This window comes from Panthera tigris, chromosome E1 (assembly GCF_018350195.1).
Source record: "Panthera tigris isolate Pti1 chromosome E1, P.tigris_Pti1_mat1.1, whole genome shotgun sequence".
Classification (NCBI taxonomy): domain Eukaryota; kingdom Metazoa; phylum Chordata; class Mammalia; order Carnivora; family Felidae; genus Panthera; species Panthera tigris.
The window spans coordinates 40,417,216-40,441,934 of NC_056673.1; the positions used below are offsets into that span (position 1 = coordinate 40,417,216).

At 58.2% G+C, this 24,719-nt stretch overlaps 3 protein-coding genes and 1 long non-coding RNA gene across 4 annotated transcripts; 2 read left to right on the forward strand and 2 right to left on the reverse strand.

The window, feature by feature from the left end:
* Positions 1 to 5,784: 5,784 nt before the first annotated feature.
* DHX58 (DExH-box helicase 58) lies at positions 5,785 to 14,149 on the reverse strand. Its single transcript, XM_007087656.3, has 13 exons — positions 13,882 to 14,149; positions 13,584 to 13,752; positions 13,176 to 13,377; positions 12,602 to 12,792; positions 11,732 to 11,848; positions 11,002 to 11,128; positions 10,654 to 10,845; positions 9,740 to 9,993; positions 9,082 to 9,231; positions 8,833 to 8,994; positions 7,895 to 8,085; positions 6,725 to 6,821; positions 5,785 to 6,429 (listed from the first exon to the last, which is right to left on the reverse strand). Exons 1-13 carry the CDS (start codon positions 13,899 to 13,901, stop codon positions 6,244 to 6,246), a joined length of 2,058 nt encoding a protein of 685 aa, XP_007087718.1. The 5' UTR covers positions 13,902 to 14,149; the 3' UTR covers positions 5,785 to 6,243.
* Positions 14,150 to 14,477: 328 nt separating this feature from the next.
* Positions 14,478 to 22,170, reverse strand: KAT2A (lysine acetyltransferase 2A). Its single transcript, XM_042965584.1, has 18 exons — positions 21,661 to 22,170; positions 21,398 to 21,521; positions 20,918 to 21,063; positions 20,722 to 20,811; positions 20,250 to 20,431; positions 19,963 to 20,154; positions 18,964 to 19,070; positions 18,649 to 18,759; positions 18,429 to 18,565; positions 18,134 to 18,342; positions 17,797 to 17,923; positions 16,822 to 16,932; positions 16,206 to 16,349; positions 15,828 to 15,942; positions 15,696 to 15,732; positions 15,554 to 15,617; positions 15,333 to 15,417; positions 14,478 to 15,204 (listed from the first exon to the last, which is right to left on the reverse strand). Exons 1-18 carry the CDS (start codon positions 22,096 to 22,098, stop codon positions 15,011 to 15,013), a joined length of 2,613 nt encoding a protein of 870 aa, XP_042821518.1. The 5' UTR covers positions 22,099 to 22,170; the 3' UTR covers positions 14,478 to 15,010.
* On the forward strand, positions 15,399 to 22,587 carry LOC122233435. The gene is made up of 5 exons (XR_006210980.1): positions 15,399 to 15,622; positions 15,852 to 16,164; positions 20,037 to 20,090; positions 20,736 to 20,926; positions 22,177 to 22,587. It is a non-coding gene; the product is annotated as an uncharacterized LOC122233435 (long non-coding RNA).
* Positions 22,588 to 23,123: 536 nt separating this feature from the next.
* HSPB9 (heat shock protein family B (small) member 9) lies at positions 23,124 to 23,829 on the forward strand. The gene has a single exon (XM_007087657.3). It carries the CDS (start codon positions 23,319 to 23,321, stop codon positions 23,805 to 23,807), a length of 489 nt encoding a protein of 162 aa, XP_007087719.1. The 5' UTR covers positions 23,124 to 23,318; the 3' UTR covers positions 23,808 to 23,829.
* Positions 23,830 to 24,719: the final 890 nt, after the last annotated feature.

The window sequence follows — 24,719 nt, forward strand, 5'->3', positions numbered from 1 at the left end:
AAGGGCAGAGACACGCAGAGAAAAAGAGACTTAGAAAGAGAGAGACAGAGGTGCTCATACAGAGAAAAAGAGAGAGAAAGACACACAGAAAAAGAGATGGACCAGAGACAGGGAGGGAGGAGAGACGGAAATGACAGGCACAGGGGCTGGGGAAGAAGGACTGAGCAGAGAGCACGCGGGGGACACAGGGACAGACGCACTTACACGCTGGGAGGCAGAAAGAGGCTCACAGAGCTACACAAAGACAGACAGACTGAGACTCAGGGCCTGGGGACACCCCTGACAGATTTGGGGGACCAGAGGTGCCAAATGTCGGGTCCAGTGGGTCTGTGGGGAGTCCCAGGAGGGCACTGCTGCCGTCTTCTGTCCCCGGCACTGAAGCGCTGCAGGCATCTGGCCCCCAGCCACCCTCGAGTAAGCCAACCCTTGGCCACTGGAGCTGGCAGGTCACCCAAGGTGAATGAAAAGTCACCGACCGATAGGGGAGGGTGACACCGTGGCTGTGGCGAAGGCACGCGGGTGGCCCAGGCGCACACGTCAGGGCGGGTCTGTGGGGACCCAACCCCGAGATTGCACTCGGAGCCGTGTTGAGCGTGCAACCGTGAGCCGGTGCAAACGGGCACGTGTGCCTGGCCGAGCGAGGGCATCTGAGTGTGAGCCTTCGACCAGTGCCAATGAGGCCAAAGCGGCAGGTCTGACCCTCAAACAGCCCGATCACAACGGATGAGCGTCAGAGACGGCCACACAAAGGCCGCGTGTCTCTCTCCCGCGAACAGACGGTGTGTTCAGGTGCCACGGGGCACTCAGCTGTAGTCGAGACCAGTGTGCCATTCGTTCCCGCCGGGGATGACTCCCACTGCCTGGCCAGCTGGCCTCCACGCTCTTCTCCATCCAAAGCCCAAGACCTAAACTTACAGGAGGACCCTCGTTACAGACCCACGGCTCCTTCTTGGCTTCGGGCGCGTCTCCCTCTGAGCAGGGCAGCGGGAAGGGTGGTGGGGTCCAGCTCTGACCTCCCCCTGGCCCCCACTGTCACATCCATCCCCCATCCCGCTGCAGCGCCGCTGACCTCCTGGGGCCCAGCAGGGGCCCATGCCCTGCCCCCACTCAGGAGAAAAGCAACCGTGCCCCTCTCATCCATTCCCTCTTAAGCATCACAGGACATTTGAAAGACACTGTCCCACTTTTGGGGTGGAGAATGAGGTCAGCAGGCCCAAGCGGGGACTGCTTGTTAATGACAGCTGACAGTCTTCGTGTCACCTTGAAACTCCTTCCTGGTCCAGGTGGGCGTGTCCTCTGCCCAGTTTCACAGGGCGTGCCGCTTTACTGGGGGGCAGCGTGAGCAGGGAGGCAGGGAGGAAATTCACTAAATACCAGTTTCGGTCACGGATGCTGCCGGGCCCACCCTGAACGTTTGCAGGGACTGGGGCAAGCCAACAAACTGAATTGAAATATGTTCTAACCTCCCATCTTGACAAGTACACTCCATAACAACCTGGAAGACCAGGTTCCAACTTAGATTTCTCTGACTCCCGGGACTTTTGCAGGAGAATGACGCTATGGAGGGAGAGCTCCTTTCTGCACCACAAGAGACCCAGATGTGTGCGTGTGGACACCGAGCCTCACATCCTGGCTCCATCCTTACACCTTGCAAACAGCTGCCCCTTAGCCATCTGCAGTCGCCCCTCAGGCCGAGGGGTGCACACGCTAGTGACACGACCTACATTGAGAACAGGCCTGGGGTGGAGGCTTGCAGGGGCTGGGAGCAAGCTGGGTGACCATCTGGGCAGGGACTTCCGGAGTCACAGGTACAGGGAATGTGATCTTGAAGGGAATGCACAGGTTCATCCCCTTGGCCTTCCTGACTCCTCACCCCACAGGGAGAGGAATGGCCAGAGGAGGATGAGAGCGGAGCCCTTGAAAGCACCCAGTGAGGGCAAGGACACTCCCTCCCCTGCCCAGGTTTAAGGGTGCTTACTAGATCCAGCCTTCCCAGCAGCTTCCAGAGCACGGGCCAGGGACTGAAGCTGCCTTTGGAGGGCAGCTTGGACAATCCCCAAACAGGACTCTCAGTCACTTGTATTATTTATCTTCCTGGAAAAATTTAGTGAGGCTTGATCCCAACTTGTGGATTTCTGGAGGTGGGGAGGGCAGGGAGGTGATGACAAATGGGGCATTTTTTTTTTCAGTTGGTTCTCTAAGCCAGTCTGTTCCCTTGAGGCTTAGCCCCAAGTGGGCTCCTGCTGCCACTGGTCCCTGACTTGTTGGGGTCCCTCTCTTCACTCTGGACGCAAAAAAACCACGGCGACTGAAAGAGAAGGAGGAGAGGGTCCCTGGGCAGCCCAGACGAGGCCAACGCAGATCCAGGAGCCAGCAGGGGGCAGGGGCTGGAGGGGTGGTGGTGGTGAAGGGCACTGCTCTCTCTGGCCAAGTTTAAAAAAAAACCTTCCAACCCCCACCCCCACCCCCTGCAGATCGGCTTTGCTGTCCTACACGGGAGGGGACACTTACACTTGTTGAGCTCTTACCAGGCGCCAGGCAGTATGCAAAGCGCTCTACATGCGTATTCGCACTTAATCCTTACAGCCACCCTATGAGGTGGGTTCTATTATTATCCCCATTTTACAGGTGGGGAAGCAAACTCAAAGAGGTTAAGTAACTTGCCCAAGGTCACACAGTAGGTACAGGTGATAGAACTCAAGTCTAACTGACCGCAATGACCCCACTCTTTCCACTACAGCACATTGCCTTCCAGAAGAGGCAGGCACAGAAGCAGAAGGGATGAAGGTCAGCTATGAGAAAGAACTTCCCAACAATGACAGTTTGTGTGGTGGGAGGAGACAATGGAATGGGGAAACTAGACATACAAAAGAAGCCCTCCCACCTAAGTTGGATCTCCGTCCGTGAGCTTGTGATGATCTCTAGAAGGTCTTGGGGTCCTGGCTGGATCCAGAGGGCAGCATCCTGACCTCTCTTTTTTCTACAATCTGGGATCCTCTGCTGTACCCCAGCCCAGCACCAAGGCCCGGAGTCTGACCTTCCCTTGTGGCTCAGAGCTCTGAGCATGACATCTGAGCTGTCAGTCCAGGACCTCCTCTTCCAGGAAGACTTCCTTGAGTACTAGGAGGCAGGACCCCTTTCCTACAACCCAAATCCCAACGCGGAAGGTACAAATGCACCCCGCGTCTGCAGTAAGGCTCCCTTCTGTGATCATCTTCTCCGACTGGCTCTGGGACATGAACACAGAAAAGATCTACTCAGTCCCCCGGCTCTCTAGGTTCCCCAGACCTTCTGGATGATCCCCTGCTCCCTCAGCCCTGTTACCCACGTGTATCTATACCCAGGTGTAACAAATGATGCGGACGCGCCCTGGGTTTACGGGAAAACCCAGGTCCCAGCTCAGCTATGTGCTCTTATCTCATTTACCCACAGAACAGAAGCTGTTTGCTTCACCCTATCCCTCCCGAAGGGTGGGAATAGGATGCTACACTTGGATGAGGCACGGGGCACCCGGAGTCAGCGAAAGGGTCCTCACCCGGAGCCCTGCAGTCACCATCCCCAACCCGCTCTCCTTCAGAAAGCTGCGTGCCTAATGCTCTGTCTCTTCTCATCCCTCAGAGCCCACGCCGGCATCAGGGATAGCCAGCCAGGAGCCTCTAAACTTCGCCAGAGTTTTTAGTCCCACTAGCTAGATGCCGAGCGTCGGGGCGCGCAGAACCAAAAGGGTTGTCCTCGCCGTCTCGTGGGGCCCCCCAGTTTTGAGACGAGGGCACAGGACAGGTGGAGGGGGCTACCTTGTTCTCCCGCGCTGCCCTCGAGGTCCTCAGCGTGGACCAGCCCGCGTCGCTGACTTACCTGCAGGGCAGAGACGGAGCCCGCCGCGGCCACCTGCTCTCGCTGCGCTCGGGAGCGCCGCGGCTCCCGGCTGGCCGGGGGAGGGGGCGGGGCCGGGCTCGGGGGGCGGGGCCGGGGAGAGGGAGCCGCGGCGGAGCCCCTCCCGGAGCCGCGGTCGGGTACGGTGGGCGGGTTTATTCAGGGGGACCGAAAGCGAGGAGAGCTTCTGGGCCACTAGGGAGGGTCTGGAGCTGGGCTTATCGAAGGCTGAGAAGGTAGGATCCCCCCGCTTCGGGCAGCCTAGCCCACATGGCCTGGAGGGAGTGACCACGTGAAGACCCTTCACCAGAAGAAGAAAGCCTAGGAACCCCTCCTTGCCTGAGTTCCCCCTTTCATCCTAGCTCAAGAAAGCTCTCCCAGCCTGGCAAGGTGGGTGAGAGGACACCTCCTCTGAAGTCAGGGTCCCCCATCCAGGGGTCAGCTGTGTAGGGGTTCAGGCCACTGAGGGGACCATTAGGTGCCCAGGTCATCTTTATCCTCAATCCATCACTCCTTGCAACACCATCCCCTGCCCCCAACACCAGCTCAGGCCCCTCAGCTGTCACTGTTTAGCCCTGGAATGACAGGCGTCCAGACTCCGTGCGTCCAGCCGCATTCAAGGCCATTGAGCTTAGCACCCCTGGGCCCCTGCCACCCCCCCCTCTGCCCCCAGTCGCTAATTTTATTGACCTGAAAAAGGCACGTTGCTGGCAGGGGAAGATAACAACTGAAGGCGAAGTGGGGACCGGATAGGCAGAGGACGGGCCCCAGGAGGTGGAGATGTGACAGCAGGGAGAAGAAGGGTGACTCCTGGAACCAATGCTGAGGGATGCCTCCTGGAGAAGATGAGGAGGAAGAGAGGCCCCGGGGAAAGGGGTTCCCTCTGGGGCAATGGAGGCCAAAAAAGACTGGAACTGGACTTTCAGCCTCAATCAGACAAGAGACAGATCCAAAAGGAGGTGCTGGGGAAAAGAAAGTGCCTTATTTCCATCTACCCTTAGGCAGGACCCAGGATGTAGCAGGAAGGAAGGAGATTAGACGGCAGGAAAGACTGCCATCCTGCTTTCAAATCTCTGCTCTAGCCCCCTCCCTTCCTCTTGAAGGTGACTCCTGCCTGCTGGGCCTCTTACTACAGAAATAGCCCTTTCCCTGAAGAATCAACCTAGATCTTGCCTTTCTTTTTCTTTCGTGTTAAAATGAGAACAGAAAATGTAGGCCTTTACGAGTTCCCCCGCTCCAGTGCCTACCTGAGCACCACCCCTCCATTCCTGGATTCTCAGCCTCTCCCCAGCCCAGGGAGGTGACCCCGGGGCTTAGGAGAAGATGGAGGGGTGATGCTGGGGTTGGAGACTCTCAGGAGTTGGAGGGGGCAGGGGGACCATTCTGGATGGCTCTCAAATGGAGGCTTGGGGTGCTCTCTCCAAATAAGGTTACCTAAGAGCCATAAAGAGGGGTGGTTAAAACACCACCACCACCACCACCAACTTTTAACCTTAAAAATATCAGATCGGTGCAGGGGGAAGGGGAGGAGGGAGGAGGGAGGGAATACATGGGAACAAGGAAACTTTTGAGGGTGATGGCTATGTTTGCTGTCTTGATTGTGGAAGACAGATTAAGATTTATCAAATTAGGGGTACCTGGGTGGCTCAGTCAGTTAAGTATCTGACTTCAGCTCAGGTCATGATCTCACAGCTCATGAGTTCGAGCCCCGTGTCGGGTTCTGTGCTGACAGCTCAGAGCCTGGAGCCTGCTTCGTATTCTGTGTCTCCCTCTCTCTCAGCCCCTAACTCACTCGCATTCTGTCTCTGTCTCTCTCAAAAATAAATAAACATTACAAAAATTTTTTTAATAAAAATTTATCAAATTATACACTGTAATTACGGAGTTTATTTTATGTCATTTATACCTCAACAAATCTATTTTTAAAATACCATAACTTTTCTACACCAATTTTCTACTTCTTTATTTTCAATTTATGAGGAGCCTCCAAAAATAGAAGTGGCCTTGGCAGGGAAGGAATGTCAGGGGGTCAAGGGAAGTTGTGGTGATTGCTAGTTTAGTGGGGCTAGCCTCCTGCCTCAGTTTCCCTCCCAATGCCCCCCAACCCTCACGTCCATCTAGTGCACTGGAGTATCTGTGAGTGTGCAGGGAGACTGAGGCTGAGCTGTGGCTCTCCAGTTGCTTCCTTGGCGTGGGAGTCTCAGCCAGCCTGGGTGCCCGGGTTCGTCTGTGGCTGGTCAGCAAAACACCCCGAGCTGGTGACTCAGACAAGAGGGGCCTGGGCCCGGGCTTCGCCCCGTGGAAGACGGCAGCTGCCACGGATTCTCCCGCCCCCTGCAGCCTGAGCCAGGCACTGCAGGGACAGGAGGCTCAATCCAGGGAGAAGTCAGACAGGTTCTGGGTACAGTGTTGCAGGTAGTCAAAGTCAGGCACGAGGAAGGGCACGCGGGACCACTTCTTGGCCTGGACTCTCCCTCGGGGTGTCTCTAGAAGCATGCTGCGAACTTTGAGCGCTGGCAGCTTCACTGACTTGTAGATCATCTGCAGACCCCAGGCCTGAGGGTGGGACAGAGATGGCTGGTTTGGGCCACCCTCCTCAGACTGGGCTTTTCTCCTCAAGTTGGGGGAGGAGAGAATCATGCATCCATGAATGCAGGGCCTGGGTCTCCCACCTCAGAGCCGTCTCCCCAGTCACACTGTGGTTAGACCTCTCTCCTCAGATGAGGGACTCCTGGGGCAGAGCTGCTTCCCCCATCCCCGTGAGGATGTCCTGATGGCAGAGGCTGGGCCTCCTCTCTCAGACTGGGGACTTCTGAAGACTGGAGTTCAGGGCCATGGCCCCAATACTTACCTCCCCACAGTTCCTGCAGTGAATGGCACCCCCAGGCTTCCAGTCCTTGAAGGTTCTGTCGATCACCACAGGCCCCCGGGAGACAGTGTAGTAGATCCTGGAGGGGAATGGGAGCGACCACAGTGCTCAGGACGCCCCCCCACTTAGCCCCCGATCTTGTGCCCTCCTGCTTGCTGGGCCTCCACCTGGACCTTGGGCTTTTCTGACTGCCAAGAGGCAAAGAGACTTCCCAGGGCCAGAAGACCCGACCTTCAATAAGCCCTGTCTGTGCTGCCTTGTTGCATGCCCTCCAACCAAGTTCAGGCCTCAGGACTACCCACCGGGATGATCCCAACTACCCCCCAACAGATCTCCCTGCCCCACCCTTCCATCCCATTCCATCCGCACTCCCAACCCACGCCATCCTTCCGCCAACTGCCAGGGTGATCTTCTAAAAATGTAAATCTGACCTTGACATTCCCTTGCTCAAAATTCACCCAAGACTCCTCACTGCCTCCCAGACAAAGGCTAGACTTCCAGGCCTGACCTTCAATGCTCTCCACAGGCTAGTCTGTCTTCTTCAGTCTCATCCTTCATGGCCTTTCCCACTCAAACCAACCAGAATCAGTCCCATCACATCATCCCTGCCTGTACGCATCCCCCCTTCCAGCCCAATCCAGCCTGCAAGTCCTGGTTGAAGTGCTACCTCCTTAAATGAGAGAGCCTGCATGGAGATCTTTGGCACAGTGGCCTGGCACACGGCGGGTCCCTAATCAATCCTTAATGAATGGATGGACGAATGGAGGGGGGCGGAAGGTTCCCCTCTAGGGGATGGAGGATGGCAGAATTGCTCAGGGACAACCAGCCCTTCTGCCTTCAGAGTAGGTAGGACGGCGGGGGTTCGGGGGGAGGAGTTTGTGGCCCCTCAGCATTTGGTGTCCTCAATTCCAGCTCTTGCTCAACCACATAGTGGCTGTGGGAGCCTGGACAAGTCATTTAGCCTCTCTGAGCCTCTGTCACCTCACCTGCAAAACGGGGTGGCGATAAAACCCGTCCGCAGATTCGGTACTTGTCAAAACGCTGTTTAAGCTCGCAAACCCTCAGAGCTCTGTCTGGATGGGAGGGGTTCCCGGTCCCCCATCCCGCCTGTGCCCTCCCTCCCATCCCACCGGCCCCTCCTGCTGGTCTCACGAGAAGTTGGGGTTCACGTTGACGTGATGGGCGCCCTCCACCTTCCGCAGGTCACTCCCGTGGCCCACGGCCACCATGCAGTTGATGCAGAGAAGCTGCACCTGCTCGGCCAGGAACTGCTGCCGCTGATTCTCCCGCTGGGCTGCCTGGGCGGCCCGCTTGACCAGGGCTGCCCGCTGCAGATCCCGGATCTGGAGTCGGAAGGGGACACGACATAGATGGGGCCCCTAGAGGCCTGCCCCCCGGAATGTGCTCAGGGAACAAAGGGCTCCTGGAGGCCTCAGATCGTTAGTACCCAGAAGAAACTTTCCTCAACCTTCCCTGGGGCTTTTAGAAGCAGCTCTGTGGAGGAAAAGAGTATGGAACGGGGGCATGGTGGGGGCATGGTGGGGCATGGTGGGAGCAGAGTGAGTGTTGTCACTGAGTCTCTGCCTCCTCTTTGGAGGATTTTGTGCAAAGCTGCTTCTTTGGATCGAACACAGGGCATCACTAATAATTACGCTGGATAACAGGTGTAAACAGGGGCCATCCCGGGCAAGGCTGGATGATGGTGACCCTGCCTCAGGGGAACAGATTGAAGTCCTGGTTCTGGGCTTATTTTGTACATGTGTCTTTGTCCCTCCCTCCCCCGGCCTGGTGCCAGAAGAGTTGTAAGACAGCTCTCACAGATGCACAAAGTATTTGGTGATGAGGAATTAAAAGCTCAGACGAGGCCTGTTCTCAAGGCGTTTGGAGAAGAACCATTGCCTTCCCTGGCAGCCCCACCCTTGGCCTTTACACTTCACGTCCATTTAAGCCTTCCCAGGTGGGCCAAGTTAGCCCCCAGAGGAAGAGGGAGCAGGGGTGTGTGGGTGTGTGTGTGTGTGTGCGCGGAGACCTTCCAGGCAGAGCATCCTCAGCCCCCCTCTGTCCGCAGGGCATGCAGGCTGCCCACAGACCTTGGCCTGGTACTCGGCCTCATCCATCTTCTGCACGGCAGCCACGGCCCGCTCCATCAAAGTCTCCAGCGCCTCGTTGGTCAGCTCCCGCCGCAGCTCCCGACTGCCTTGGGTCGCCACAAATGAGTACACACTCTGACCAGCCCGGGCACGGCCCCTCGCCTGAGGAAGGAGATAGGGAGGAGCCTGAGCGGGCCTGGGGTCCCACAAGGATCTCTGAGGGCTGTTGGCATCACGGGGTTCACACACCTGGACCATGGAGATCTCGTTGGTCAGGAGCCCATAGCGCACCACCACATTGCACTGGGGGATGTCTAGCCCCTCTTCCGCCACGCTTGTAGCCACCAGGAGGTTCAGGATGCCAGCCCGGAACTTCCGGATCACTTCTTGCTGGTCTCTCTGGGGTGGAGGAAGAGAAAGAGCATGGTAGGCCAGGTGGGTTCAGGCCTGCCCTCCTGCCAGCCCAGCCTCACCTGGTTCCGGTTTAATCACAATCCTGGTCCCTTTCCCTAGGGAGCCTGAGACTCCACTGCTACCCCCAGTGCCTTGCCCATCTTCCCAGGTGACCACCTAACCCCTGTCTCCCCTAAGGATCCCCACCCCTTTACTCTAGAGCTCTCAGGACTTATTCTTCTCTAGCAAGGGACCCCAGAGCTCTGATCCTCTGTCCTGAAAACACCCTTACCTCTTTCCCTACAGATCCGCAAGCTTCTGCCTCTCTGCCCCCAGGGACCCCCAGATGGGGGAAACCTTCAGTACTGGGGATCTCAGTGTCCACCTCTCTCCCCCAGTTCTCTGCCCTCTGCCTGGGGAGAATCAGCCCCCCATATCTCTGTGAAGACTCCGTCCCCACCCTTTCTCCCCTAGGAACTCCTTCAGCCCCGGCTCCTTTCCCCAAAGCCCACACCTGGGTCATATGGGTGTTCTGGCTGCTGTTCCCAGCCCCAATCAGCAGGTCAGCCCTGATGTCCAGTATCTGTAGGCCCGGCTGCTGCTGAAGCCAGAGCAGGAGAGAGTGAGCGCTCTGGCGGGTCTGGGTGAAGAGGATGCCCCGGCAGCCGTCGGAGCTTCCGAACTGCTCTTGCAGGATCTGTTCTAGCATCTCCAGTTTGGGGTTCTCCGGGCTACGTGTCGCCAGGTCGGCCAGCTCATTCTTGTAGTCTGCCAGAAAAGCCCAAAACAGAGGCACAGAACTCAGGCCTGGAAGTGGGCAGGGCAATGGGAGAGGGCGTGGTTCACAGGGATAGGGCTGCAGGTGGAGAGGGAGCCTGAGGATCTCGGCTCCTAATTCCCCCTGAACGGCACCAAAAGGACCCACCCAGCCAGCCAGGCTTCCACAGGGACCTACAGTATAGAATCCTTTGCAGACATACCTCACCCAGCACCCCTCTTTAACCCAGCTACCAGGATGACACTTGACCTTTCCATGTTGACCTCTGCCACCCAGGATTAACTAACTCAACCTCAGGTCTCTTCAGAAAGATCCTTGCCCCCCCCCCCCTTCAGCCCCTCAGCCTTGCTGAGGTCTCTTGCATTAAACTTTACCCTCTGACCACCTCGCTTGCTCAGGTTAAAGGTACCACACACCCCAGACTTTCAAGGGACAGTCCCTGAACTCAATGGCTTTTAAAAAATCTTTGGCAGTATCATGAATTCGTTTTCATAGCTATGCAAACTTCCACAGATGAGGGCATACATCTTTTGCCCTATCCACGGCCTCGACTTTCGGTTAGAAAAATAGGGCCCCAGTACCCTCACTGGCACCCTCCCAACCTGTGTTGACTCCTGTGCCCCGACCAGTACAGTTCCCACGAGCCTCACCATTGAACTGTGCCAGCAGCCAGCGCTCGGCATGCAGGACCTGGGTCTTAGTGGCGCGCTCCCTGTCGTAGAACTCCCGCAGCGAGGCCAGTGCGTCCACAGCACGGACCGTGTCGTGGATGAGCAGCGCATCGTTGTAGCGCCGCAGGTGAAGCGCGTACACCCGGCGCTGCTGGAGCCCGGCCTCGGCCGCTGCAGGTGGGCAGAGGGCTCAGGGTTTGAGCGGCCACGCCCCTTCAGGCCTCCAGCGGCCTAGACTCCGCCCCCCGAGAGGCTAAGCCCCGCCCCAAAGGCTCCGCCCAGGCAGGTCCCCGCCTCCTTGCCCTCCGCGTCCACAGCCCCTCTCACCATCCTGGCTCAGCTCCACCACCTGCTGCTCGTAAGTCTGCGTCCCGAAGTCCCGGCTCAACTCCGGCATATCCAGGCGGTTGTGGATTCGCTCCATGAGCTTCTTCAGCATGTCCCCAAATGGGTCCTGGATGAGAAGAGGGAGTGAAGGGATTCCCATACACATGGGGGAGCAATGAGCACCCAACGGGAGCGCCGATCTCCACGTGAAGCCTCACCGCTCCTGCTGCCCCTGACCCGTGGTGTTTGAGAAGGAGCTCCGGAGGGAGGCCTGCCGGGATGTGAATGAGTCCCGACTGGAGGCAGGGGTCAGGTTGCTGCCCCTGGTTCCTGTTCTGCCTCCACCCGCTACGTGCCCTTGACCTCTGGCCTGAGAACAGCAATCTCTAAGCCCTTGTGCAGCCCTGTCGTAGCAGACGCCAGACAGTGTCTGCACCGTGGGAGAGCCTCAGCACAAAGTGCTCCAGGTTTAAAGTTTGCAAAGCACCGGACAGGGTGCTGGAGGGTTTTGACAGGTGCCCAGAGAGGCGTCGGAGTCAAACCAAACAGCAGGCTGTGGGCATGGGCTGCGACTTCCCCATTTCACAGAAGGGAGAAACAGAGGCTCGGATATAAACGCAAGTAACGGGAAGTCACAGAGCTAGGGGAGGTGGAATCAGGGCTCAACCCCAGGTGCCCTAACTTCATGTCAGCACCCCCCCCCCACTCCCGTATCCCTCCTTCCACTCACCTGGCTGCGCCTGTGGCAGAGGTTGTACTGTTTGCAGGGCTGAGGACTGTGCTCCTGCAGCTGGGGGCGGTAGTTCTGGGGTGACATGATGCGCCACGTGTCCAGGTTGGCACAGAGCTGGGGCAAGAGATGGGGGTTCACCGGACTGGGGTAGAGTCCTATGAGGACAACGGGCAGAACTTTGGGACAGGACAGGTCCCAGCTACCACTGAGCAGGGCCATTGGAAGTGGGGATTCATTTACTCAACAAAATATTTATTGCTCGTCCTCTCTGGGCCCAGTGCTTTTGGAGGCAGTGGGGATCCAGAAAGTCTTATTTTGGTGTCGGGGAGACAGATCGACAAAGCAGGAAAGAATAACAGAATGAGAGGGCTTCAGGCCGCGTTAATGAGCTCTGAGGAGAATGAAACTCGATGATGTGATAGCGTGCAGTGGGGGAGGTCAGGGAAGAACTCTGAAGAGGTGACAACTAAGCTGTTCCCTGAAAGGCAAGAAGGAGCCAGACAGGCCAAGTGCAGGGGGAAGGGCATTCAGGGCAAAAGGAACGGTGACCACAAAGGTCCTGAGAAGGGGAACAAGCAGGACATGCTCCGGAGACCTGGAGAAGGCCTGTGGGGTAGGGGTGAGGGGAGTGTGCGGGGAAATGAGGCTGGGGAGGTAGGCAGGGCTGGGTCGTATGGAACTGTGTAAGCCACAGTAGACAGATGGGAGTCTATTCTAAGTGCAGGAAGAAGCCACTGGAGGCTGCAGCTTCAGTGACAAAGGGGCCCAGACGGTCACCCAGGAGAGCCTGGGTAGGGCTGGTGGGCATGGGGCGGGGCAGGGCAGGGAGGACTCTGGTGGCGGGAGGGTCATAGGAGCCAAGCTGACCTGCAGGATGTGGTCAATCGCCCCATCAAGTGTGGACGCCCCACCAGTGCCTGGGGAGGCTGTGAGACCCAGCACCTGGGGCAGGGGCCGTGTCCTCTGGAGTTTGTGCTGTAGATACCGGCTCAGGATGATGTTGTAGACGGTGTCTTTGTGCGTGTGGTGACACTCATCCACCACAAGCAGGGAGAAGGCTGGGGGCGAACACAGGGGAAGGCTGTGACCTTTGCAAAGCTTTTCCTTCCCCATCAGCTTTTCTCCATGTAGTCCCCACAGTTCATCTAACTCCTTCCTCCCTTCACAACCCGCAGCCAGGCTCCAGAGACCGGCCGAGGCAGGGATGATTTACCTCCATTTTGCAGATTAGTAAACTGAGGCTCAGCAGTGGGGCTGAGGCTTGCCCCAGATCCTGCATTCTAGCCAGATCTGCTTCTACTAGGGTGTATGCTGGGGTTTGGCGAATGGGGATCCCCTCACTCCCACAAAACATCCCAACAGCCGTACTAGGAGAGATGCGCTGGGGTTGGCAGGTCGAGGTGCCTCAGGTGTGTACTCTTCCCCCTGGCTCAGCCCTCACCGTTCAGCTCCACGTGCTCCTCCTCCTCAGGGCTGGTCAGTGCCATCTGTAGCAGCTCGGCTGTGCAGATGAGCAGGTCATGGCTCCGGGCCAGGTGGCCAAAGCCAGCTCGTGGCCCCATGTCCCCACTCAGGGTTATAATGGCCCAGCGTTTGTCCAGCATGCGGCTGAACTCCTCGCAATGCTGGGTCACCAGGTGCACCTGGGGGTGGGGAAGGAGTCAGGGAGAGGGAGCTGGATTGGGGCGATGGGGAGGAGGCAACGTGACCCCCAGGAACTGGCTGGGGACGGGAAGGGGAGAAAAGCCAGGTGAGCTTAGAGGTGGCCACAGCAGCCCTGGAGATCTGGCGGGCTTTGTGAGGCACCTGAGGAGCTGAGACCCCAAGGAGGGGAGAGTGGGCTACTCACCCTGTTGACCAGTACGACCACCTTGGCTCCGTCCACAGTCTCTAGATGCCTCTTGGCCACATAAGCAGCTGCCCGGGTCTTCCCAGCCCCCGTGGGCAGCCATATGATGATATTCCTGCCCTCCAGGGCAGGCATGATCACCTCCCACTGGTAGGGTCGCAGCTCCCTTCTGGGAATGGAAGGAGGCTCAGATGACTGGCCATCCTGGCTCCCTCCCCGCTCCTGGCCAGCCCACTCTGGTGCAGAGCCGTCCCCATCCCACTCGAGGGAGGTGGAGCAGGGCACCGAAGGGACCTACCTGGAATCTGATCTGATCATCTGAAGGGGAGGCGAGTAACACAGACTACACTTTACCCCTGCCCTGCCAGTTCTTATCTGCACCACCTGCCGAGGCACAGAGGGTGGTTAGCCCCAATGCCTGGTGTTGGTCGCTGGCCCGGGGCTGTGCTGAGATAGGAAACAGAAACTGAAACTCAGGGGAGGAGCCAGCTCTGTCAGAGATCTGCCTTAGAAATCCCCGTTGCCTGAAAAACCTGCAGGAAAGCACCCTTTCATTCCTCCGGGATCCTGCCGGCCCCTCCTCCAAGAGTGGTCTCCACCCCACCCCCCACCCTTCTGAATCAGCTGTAACCATGTCCACCCAGGTGAAGGTGGCCCGGTGATTGGGACCGCTGCAGCACCCACACCTGGGCAGGAGTGGAAGTAGGGCTGTGGCCAGGCAGGTGCCATCGTCCCAGGGGCGTGGCACTAGGTATGAGGCTTGTTGGGGAGGGTGGCCCCAGGACAATCTGGAGTTTAATAGACTCCAGCTTGTAGGAGGTACCGGGAACAGGGTCAGCCTGTTCAGGCTATGGACTCTACCAAAGAAACAATCACACAGAGGGGAAAAAGGAAAAAAAAAAAAAAAAAGCTTTATTGTTCCCTCTGAGGGATTAATGCCAGGAAATGAATGGTCCCCAGGTCCCCCACCCCTGGGGGACAGACAGAACTGTGCAGGGTGAGGCATGGCCACTCCAGTCCCAGCTGAACTTCCAAACCCTGAAGCCCCCTCCCACGAGCTAAAAGTGGCAGTCTTAGCCCTCAAGCAAACAGTGGGCCAGGCGAGGCTGAGGCCTCCAGGACTTCGTGGCTCTGCGGGGACAGGGCTGGGGGCCACCGGGGCCGGGCAGGGTTTATCCTCTAGCCACCAGCCACTGTAGAGGGGCTGAAGCCCAGATCCAGGAGATCCCTGCCCAAGGTCAGATACAACGGAGAGTGGGACAGAGCTGCAGGCTTGGGGGTGCCTGAGGATCCAGAAAGGGCTGCAGGGCCCGGGGCTGGAGTGCTTTAAGCTGAGAGGAACCTGGGCGCCAGGGGCACCCCTCAGGATGGGATCAGAACCCAAGGTGGAGACATTCCAGGTCAAGGCTGTGGTCCAAAGCCAGAGGCTACTTGTCAATGAGGCCCCCCTCCTTGAGCTTGAAGTAGAAGAACTTCTCCAGGGCGCTGGCACAGCGGCAGTACTCGCTGTCCGGGGGGTTGTACTCGCGGCAGTTGGCAATGACCCGCTGCAGGTCAGCCACAAAGAGCTTCCGGGTGACATAGTAGCGGCTGCGCAGTCGCTCCGTCATGGTCTTCAGGTCTGGGGCAGCAGGAAGTAAAGGCATGCTTTTAAGAGGCTGAGGCGAGCGGGGCTGTGGGGTCCAGTGAAAGCAGGAGTAGATTTGGGGGCCAAAGAGGAAGGAAAGGGTCGGAATGGAGTGTCCTCACCAATAGGGAAGCGGATGACCTCATAGTAGTCAGGGGCCTCTGACTTCTTCACAGGCTCCATGAAGGGCCAGGCACTGGGGTGTGACTAGAGAGGAAAGCTGAGCTGGAGCCAGGCCCACTGTGCCCCAAGCCCACCTCATGACCGCCACCCACCCCAGAATGGGTCATAAAGCCAGAGTCGCTGATGCAGGCACCCCCAGAAGGGAACCTGGTCTCCCCACCTTGATCTGGGCCAGCAAGTTTTTGAGGGTTGTGTAGAGCTGGTCTGGATCCTTCAGCTCCTTCCTGGGGTGAGAGACACCACGTCTGAGGCCCTTGGCCCTCTGCCTCCCCCAACACCCTCTCCCTCCACACAGCACTCACCCTTTCTCCTTCCCCAACGGCTTCCAGCCTGTCTCTCCTGCAAAGTGGGGAGTGGGTGGGGAGAGCATCCCTAAGAATTCGAGAACACATACCGAGCAGGGTGCCCCCTCCCCCAGCAAGACCCCTGCTCACGAATGCCGGGGACACTCTCCACAGGGATCTGCCTCACACCCTCCTTGAAGCAGCTGAGCCCGGGGTAGACCTTTCGGATCTGGGCTTGTTTGCGCTCAATCAGCTTCTTGATGATCTGAGGGAAGGCAGCGTCTTGAGGGGCCGACTCCAGTCCCAGCGGAAACCCTCCCAAGGGCCACAGTCAGAGGCCCTGCCGTTGAGTCCAGGCGCCTCGCCTCCTAACTTCCTTGGGAGGCAAAGCAAGAACCAAGATCCCGGCCCACCCCAGGCCTGGCTCACACACGCACATACCTGTGGTACACACCCACGCATGCGTGCCCTCCCCCACGTGCACACGGTAAGCCCCAACGATGAGTGCACGCACATGTGCACACACACCTCCTTCTGCTTTTTGATGATGTGGGACAGCTCCGTGTAGGGGATCCGGGGATTCAGCTCACACTCCATCAATGTTGCACCCTCATAGTCCTTAATGTAGCCCAGGTAGCGGCTCTTGGGAACCTTGATGTCCTTGGAGAAGCCCTAGGGAGTGGACAGTTATGACCCAATCTGTCGACAAGGCTTCTCCAACTTGAATAGCTCTTCCCCCAGGAGCCTCTGAGGGGCGGTGCAGGCCTTGTCTGTTCTCCCGGGTTCCTGGATCCCCTCCTGTGGTGGCTGGTACAATGCTCTGTGTTGTGTGAATTCAATCACTCTGTCCCCAGAAAGGTTCCAGGTCAGCTGCCCCTCCCAACTCCCTGGCAATGTTTCCCTGGATGGGAAACATTCCTCCAGCCTGCCCTACTGCCCTCCAGGCCCTCACTCTTCACTGGGGCAGCAGCGCGGCGGGTGGGGGGGGGAGGAGGGGCAGGAAGATGGGCGAGAAAGATCTCCTCGCAGGTGCTGGATGAAGCAGGGGACATGAAGGGACTCCCATTCCGTCCACAACAGGGGGATGGACAGAATGACCCCTAGCCCCAGGCAGCAGGCAAGTGTGCAGGGAGGGGAGGGTCACCTGCTTTTTGAAGTAGCCAATGGCGTACTCGTCGGCATAGGTGAGGAAGTAGAGAATGTTGTGTTTGATGTGATACTCCTTCAAGTGGTTCATCAGGTGAGTCCCATAGCCCTGTGGGGGAGGCGAGCAGGGCTTACCAGGGGAGCCCCAGAGAGGAAGGAGCAGACTGGATAGGATGTAGAGACAGCTAGGGGATCCTGGACATACAGGAGAAAAGGCAACTGGCAGAGGAAGGGGAGTTTGTGGGGAGAATGTGAAGGAGACTTTCTGAGCACTTATTCTGGGCCAGGTGTGGTGCTTGGTACTTTACAGACCAACTCTCAAGTCAGTCCATGAGGTAAATATTATTACCTCCATTTTTATAAAAACAAAAACAAAAAACTGAAACTCAACTATGTTAGGAAACGTGTCCAAGGTCAGACAGCCAGCCACGGTTAAGGCCAGGATGGAAATCCCAACCAGGAAGTTGCCGTCCACGTGTCACTGGTTCCCAGTTCCCAGGCGTCAGAGTTGGGGGGAAAGGGGAAGAGGAATCACAAGAGCCCCACTCAGTGCAACATTTGAACCCTCAAGAGAGTGTCTTCCATACACGTCTAGACCAGGGAGGCACCCTGCAGATCTGGGTTATGTAGAACAGGAGAACCGGGAACCCTACCAGTGGGTCTGTTGTGACAATTCCAGGACAGAACGCAGGACGATCACCCAGCCCAGGGCTAGTGTAAAAATTATTAACTCCCCAGTGTATGTGAATGTTCTTGTGAAGGAAATTCAGGTCCATTTAAAAGCATTACTGGTTTTGGGCCTCCATTTGTCAACAAGTGTCTTAATACGCAGTTATCAAAGGACAAATGCCACCTTGTGGGGCCCGGAAGAACTGCCTGGCCACTAGAAGAAGGGTTGGGATTATTGCTCTGACCCAGTCCAAACTGAGAAGCAGGTGGCTGGAAGGGGCTGGGGCCAGGAACACGCACTCACCTTGACTTGCTCATTTGAGGTGACAGCACAGAAGACAATCTCTGTGAAGCCCTGGGTGGGAAACATGCGGAAGCAGATCCCACCAATGACCCGCCCATCCTTGATCAAGGCCAGAGTCTTGTGCTTCCTAAGGGGAGAGGGGACAGGTCACTGCCCCTACCTGTTGTTCCCCAAATGCTCCCGGGATCCCCACAGCTTTGGAGGGCAGGGCCGCACTCAGTGCCGAGAGCAGAGGAACAAGTATTCCCACAGGTTGGAGGAGGAGGAGGGGGTAGGGGGACATAGGGGGGCCAAGGACAGGTGCCCAGGTGTGGTTGGGGCTCTTCTGGGGACGCACGGGTCAAAGACGAGGCGGGCGATGTACTCCTTGGGCATGCGCGGCAGCTGGTGGGAGAAGACATTCTGCAGCCCCACGAGCCACAGCAATACCCGCCGGTTGGCCTTGGGCGTCAGTGAGTTGCCGATGACATGGAACTCAATGATGCCGCGGCGCTCCTCTAGGCGGGCCGTCTCGTCCCGGGCTGCGTTGGCAGACAGCAGGCTCGTCTGGGCACCAGAGGAGGGGTGGTGAGCCGGGGCCTCAGGCCGGTGAGGTCCCCTTCCCACACTGGTCAGCGAGCCGGGCTGCCCACCTCAGGCCCCAGCATGGCGGCAGGGTCGGTGATGGTGAGCATGACCTCGTTGACCAACTCCATGGGGATGTCGCCCATCACGCGGAGCCGCTTGGCATCCTCCAGGGTCAGATTCTCTGGGAGCTTCCTCTTCTCACCTGCCGGGAAGGTTGGCAGGGTCTCCCATGGACAGCAAGAGGTTAGGGGAGGGGTGAATGAGGGTCAGGGGTCAAGTACCCACCTGGCATGGGCTCAGCCCCTCCGGAATCCAGACTCAAGGAGCTGTTGCTGCCCCCACCCATGGTGGGGCTGAAGATGGGGGCACTGGGAACAACTGCCGCGCTGACCGTAGCTGAGGGTGAGCGAAATCAGGGGGAGCGGGGGGTGGTCAAAGGTGGCGATGGGTCCCACAAAGGGATCCGGGCCCTCTAAGCCCCAGACGCACCCTCCCGCATGTCCCCGCGGCTGCCATCCACAGTGCCTCCTCCCCGGCAGGAGGCCAAGCTCAGCCAGGAAGGCCAAGCCGAAAGCCTACAGAGCCTACCAGGGCGTGTACCTGGCCTGGGCACCAGCTGGGTCCCCTCTGAGGGCGGCATGGTGAAGCCCGACTCCCAGATCGGAGAGTTCGCCCCATAGATCTCCTCCTCCAGCATGGACAGGAATCTGTGGGGAGGGTACAGTCTGTCTCCCAACCCTGTCCTCCGACCCACACAGCAGCCTGGACCAGACGCCAGAAGAACTGGAGGCAGGTCAAAGAAACCGGGTTCTCAGGGGGCTGGGAGCTGAAGAAGAGAAACAACCTTTGGCCTGGGGGCAGGGGTTGGCGGGGAGAGACACTCCCCTGCCTCTCTTGAGCCCCTAGTCAAAAGTAGCAGGACTGGACAATCCAGGACAGAGATCAGAGGCCCAGTCTGCTGCGGTGTGTAGCACAGGGCGACCGGGTGCGTGAGCCGGCACCATCCTGTGCTATGTGGCCAGGCAGGGCACCGAGCCACCCTGCACCTCAGTATCAAAATGGGGGCTCAGAATCTACTCCCTCCTGTCACCTCATATTCCCACCTGGTGGCAGAGGGGGCACTGAAGGGCCTGGATTAGTCAGTAACGGCTTCTCAAGGTGAGTAGCTACGATCCTGGTTTCAAATGAGAGGAAAGTGTTGCAAAACAGAGGAAAACTTTACAGAAAGGTCTACAACAGGAGTGGAAATCGGTTTCACCTCGAGTGTAACCTCTGGTTTCTCGGCAGGCTGTGGTGGGAAGGGTTCTGAGGCTGTGTCCAGACCCCGTGGGAAATGATTAGTCACATCTACCAGGGGCGTGGGCAGGGGTAATGTTAGCACTCGGGCAATGTACCTGCCATCCCCAGTCTAGTACACGCAAAGGCAAATGCCAGCAAGTTGCATCTGGGCCCCGGACAAGTCTGCCAGGTAGACACCCAGATCCCAGAAGGCTCATGGAGGGAAAGGAGGGACCATTCCAGGAAGCCTTCCTGGAAAAAAGGGGACAACAGGCGGATGTGAACTGGGGCAAAATCCGGATAGGCCAGAATGAGCCTTACTTTGGGAAGTGGGTGAGGATGAGGGTCCTCTTCTCAGGCACCAGCTTGTCCTTTTCCACCCGGAATTTCTCTAGCAGCTGCCGCCGGGTCACAGTGAAGATGGAGCGGAGAAGGCTTCGCCCAAAGATGTGAGTGGTCTCGTAGCGGGGGAGGCTATCACAGCTCTGGGGCACGTGGCAGTAGCAGAGCCATCTGGAGCCAGTGGGGAGATGGGAAGTGAGAATGGAGACGTTGAACCTAGGCTGGGCCTACAAGCCTCTCCTCATGCTGCCCTTGGCTGGGCCTACCTGGTATAATTGACCTTGTAGGTAGCCACGTCCTCGGCCTGAGACCGCTGCCGAAATTGGGCAGGCGTCTCAAGCTTCCAGTAGTTAAGGCAGAGCAGGAACATCTTTGAGAGCTCAAACATCGTCTGCCGCTCCCGAGGGGCGAGGTGACTAAACTTGTATTGCACAAAGTTCAGCACACCCTGAGAAGGGACGGGCAGGGGACAGAACCAGGAAGGAGACGTGAGCAGCAAGCAGGGGCTTCTAATCCAAACACTGGTGCTTCCCGAGGGCAGGGTAAAGCTCTCCTCTCATTCTGGGTCTCCCGGTGAAGAAAAACTCTGCCCCACTCCCACCCCCATGTCCACCTGAAGCACAGAACATCCTCTCTTTTCTGGACTTCTCCCTTATTCTCAACTTGACAGGATGGGGAACACAGCCTCCTCAGTCCTCCAAGATGCCCCCAATTCTCTTACCACCTTCCTCCTCCCACCTGTTCAATATTAGGCTTCTCAAACGGGGGACTGCCCAGGGAGCCCTCCACCACTGGCCGGGTCATCTGCAGGATGCATTTCCGCAGAAGCTGGAGGAAGAGGAAGAAGGAGGGGCAGAGGTCAGCAGAGCTCAGAGCTGCCGACTCCCTAGCCTTGTCTACCGTGCTCATCCACACTCACTTGGACAAAGCTCACCTTGAAGAGGTAGAAATACACCTGCTTAGTGTCTGTGTCCTCCTCCTTATGAACAGACATGAATAGGTTCTCCACGTCCACCACCATACCCAGTAGCCGGTTAATCTCCTCCTCTGACACATTCTCCAGGTGGGACACGTGGTCGGCTGCAAGGATAGGTGGTAGGGTTGGGAAGAATGGACAGATCACCAGAGCTTCCTGTCCCTCTTCACCACCAGGCAATTTACACCCTCGGTCCCTCCAACCAGCGTGACCAGCAATGAGACTGACTGCTCCTACATCAGTCCTTGGGTGGCCACTGTCTCTTCAGGGCTGGCAAATTTCCTTTCGCTTCCCTTGGGGAATACATGCTCCCAACTCAATCCTTCCTTAGGAGATATTTTTGGTTCCACAAATGAAGCTCTGTGGCACTTAAATCATCCTGTCCAAGCAGGACCCAGCCTGACCCCGCCCTAGCTCCAAGGGCACTACCTGCCTTACCCAAGGGGTGCTCACAGCTGCGGCATAGCTCGCTCAGGTTGGCAGCTGGCTGCTGTAGGTCCATGCGGGGTGCAGTGGGGGGCTTGGGGTTTTTCCAGCCATTACACTTGCAGGTTTCATTGGCCTGGAGGCAGAAGAATCAGTCAGTAACCCTGTAACCGGGAAGGGGGAGCAGATCCCCAGCCAGAGATTTGCCCCTATTCCCACCCGGGCCCTGGGATGCCCCAGGCCCCGCCCCCTCTCACCCCAGGCCCCGCCCCCACCTTGCAAGCCGAGAAGACCCCTAGCTTCTCAAGCTTCTTGGCGCGCGGCAGCCCCCGGACTTGCGCCTTCCTCTGGCTGGCGCGCTGCTGCTGGCTCAGGCCAGGTCGAGCCGGATCCCCTCCGCTCCCGGTGCCCCCACTTCCTACCCCGGGAGCCCCAGTCCCTGTGCTCCCGGCTGGGGCTGCAGCTGGGGCGGGGGCTGGTGCCGGAGTGGGAGCCGGAGTCGGGGCTGAAGCCGGGCTGGGGGCAGGAGTCGGAGTTGGGGCAGGGGCTGGAGACTGAAGGGGACGGGACTGCGTGGCCGGCGCCGGGGTTGAGGCCTGGGTAGGTTCCGCCATGGCCTCCCCCGCAGCGGAGCGGCGCGGCGCGGCGCTCCCAGCCCTAGGGCCGCATGGGCAACCGGCGCACAATGCGCAGGCGTCGCTGCGCCGGGGCATGACGGGAATTGTAGTCTTTCACTGCCGCTCCCTTTGCCTGCGGCTTCCAGACTTTTCTGTCTTGTCTCTTGGTCCCAGACAAGCGAGTGAAGCCTGAGCCATTACCCTAGATTGGCTCCTCCTCACTTCATTCTCTCTTGGAGGCTTCTGGGACAGTGGAGATTGCTGTTTTCTTGGGGACTTGGAGAAGCATCTGAGAAAACAGGCTTCAGTTGAGGGGAATCGTAGATTCTGCCCACGAGGGTGCAAGTGCAGCTCTGGGGCCTGGAGTTGTGATGGCTTCCTGGCACATCCCCTCCTGCCCCAACCCTGGCCCGCACTGCGGACACAGACTTGCCCCTATGATGGAGATTAAAATGCAGCAGTTACCTTTCTGAACCTGTGAAGTTGCAAGGGTGTTGTTGTCTTTGGGATACTTCCACTCTACTCTTTGGTGGACTTTTCTGTATATACGTGATACTTCAGCAATAAAGGATTATTATAAAATCACTGAGCGCCAGGGGTATGGCCATGATCACAAGGGATACTGAGACGGGGATGAGGTAGAAGTAAAGGAGGGCACATCCCAGTGTTTGTGAATGGCTCTCCCCGTAACCCCGTGGGCACCTCGAGGGCAGGGCCCGCCTCTTCAATTTTGTCCCAGAACCCAGCCCTGAGCCTGCCACAGAAGGCCCAGGGTCTGATGAATGCAGGAAACCGGGAAGTCGCGTTCATCTCCCAAGCCCCATCTGTCATCACAGGATTTGTGCGCGGTCAGAAAAAGGGGTTTCGGAGAATGTAAGACCCCATGGTCACATCCTGTTGGCTCTGTCCCAGGGGACAATCCTTGTCCTCGGGACAGATTCTTGGAAGGGCAAGAGCGCAGTGGCTCAATCTCGTCTTCCGCCCGGTGCTTGCGAGTGCTCCAGGGTCCGGATCGCACGTCTGGCGTCGTTCAGCGTACGTAGGTGGGTCACAGCCCAGAGCCGTGGGGCCCTGTGACCGAAGCGGGGAAGGGCCTGAGAGTGGGGCAGGAGTCAGGATGAAAGCAGCAGCGGTGCCCCATGGTGGCTGACCACCTGGCCTGTGGAAGCAGGATTCGTGTGGCTGACCCGAAACTGCTGAAGCGGGCCGGCCCGGGGTCACTGAGGGAGCCGGGGTTCGCGAGTGCCTCCCCGGACCTGCGCGCCGCTGCCCGCGTGCCTCGCGCCACTGCCCTTGGATAGCAGTTGCTCACTCGGATGCAGCGGGTCGGTAGCGGTCTCCCCAGCAGGAGCCGGGTGGCATCCCCCTGTCCCAGTGCAGCCCTCGCTGAACAGAACCAGGTGGCCACGCTACCGGTACGGCTGCTCAGGGACGATTCGGCAGCTTCGCAGAACAACTTCCCCGTGGAGGATGGCTTCCAGATGAAGGTGGATACCTACGGCTTCACTCCCGACGAGCTGCTGGTGCAAGTGGACGGCCAATGTCTGATGGTGACGGGCAAGCGGCAGCTGGAGGGCTGCAGCCCGGACGGGGCCGGCTACCGCGTAGCGCAAAGGGTGCACCGGCAGATGCAACTACCACCGGACCTGGATCCAGCCGCCATGACCTGCAGCCTGACTCCCTCGGGCCAGCTGTGCGTCCGAGGCCAGTGCCGGGCGCTGCCTCCCCCTGAGGCCCAAACAGGACCATCCCTGAGACTCCGGGGCCGTGGCTCTAATAAGGGTCAACCTAGCCTGACCCGATAAACAACCCTGGTGTGCAGCAGCAGTCTTGGCGTTCCGTGGTCTTTTCTTGGGGTCGGGGTCAGAGGTCGAGGCATAACGGAGGTAAAGAGGGCTCGGGGAGGCAGGAAAGGCACTTTAAGGTGGTAGTCCACCAAGAACCGGGCCTCTGTGGTCCTGGGAGAAGCTGGGGGCCCGCTCAGTGTGGCCCACTCAGCTTAGCTCACTGCCTGGAGCAGTAGCTCCAGCAGGGAGCAGTAGAGGTCCGGGAGGCTCCACAACCAGCAGAGGGCCCTGACAGACCAGGGACCAGATGGCTTGGACCTGGTGTGGCCTTGGCCTTCTAAACAACACAAGGTTTCAGAGGTCACCTGGGCGGAGGGTGAGAGGACCGAGTCCTTCACAAGCCTGGTCCAGACTAACCGAAAAACCCCAAAGAGGTTGTTTCTGGTGTTTCAGAGACCAACTATTTTCAAATACAAACTGTACATCACCCCAGTAGAATCTGGAGGGAGTGGGGGAGAGGCAAATGCGGGCCCCTCAACTTCAAACTTGGTGAGATTCAGCCCCAGGTCACTCTCACCCCACCCTACCCCTTAGAGCTGGTAGAGCAAGGGCCTCTTTCTCTTGGTTACCATCACCACCAGCATCCCTTCACTTTTGCGGGGTGGGGGGTGGGGGAGTGAAGTTAGTTCAAGTAAGCTAGAGCAGATGCGGTCTGATAAACTGCCAGAGAGAGACAAGGAAGACAAGTGGGAGGTCGATCGATCGGCTGACTATATTGACAAGATACTGATTGGTTACATGTTGAAGAAAACATACAATACAAAATACAGAAAAAGTTGGTTCCATCCCCTCCCACCCCCCCCCTTACCCACCCACCCCCAAATACTCATCATCGTGATTTGGTCAGAACAGGGCTCAGAGCCAGAGGTC

Bases quoted from the DNA above. Each gene is read 5' to 3' on its own strand.
- DHX58 (XM_007087656.3), bottom strand. From the start codon at position 13,901: ATGATCAGATCAGATTCCAG. The intron at 12,793-13,175 runs GTGAGGGCTGAG...GTTCGCCCCCAG, and splicing joins GGAGCACGTGGAGCTGAACG to CCTTCTCCCTGCTTGTGGTG. The intron at 8,086-8,832 runs GTCTGTGGGCAG...TTCCGACTCCAG, and splicing joins AGGCCGAGTACCAGGCCAAG to ATCCGGGATCTGCAGCGGGC.
- KAT2A (XM_042965584.1), bottom strand. From the start codon at position 22,098: ATGCCCCGGCGCAGCGACGCCTGCGCATTGTGCGCCGGTTGCCCATGC. The intron at 18,760-18,963 runs GTACACGCCCTG...GCTCACCCTCAG, and splicing joins CCAGCTGGTGCCCAGGCCAG to CTACGGTCAGCGCGGCAGTT. The intron at 16,350-16,821 runs GTGACCCTCCCC...TCCACTCCCTAG, and splicing joins TTGGCTACTTCAAAAAGCAG to GGCTTCTCCAAGGACATCAA.
- HSPB9 (XM_007087657.3), top strand. From the start codon at position 23,319: ATGCAGCGGGTCGGTAGCGGTCTCCCCAGCAGGAGCCGGGTGGCATCC.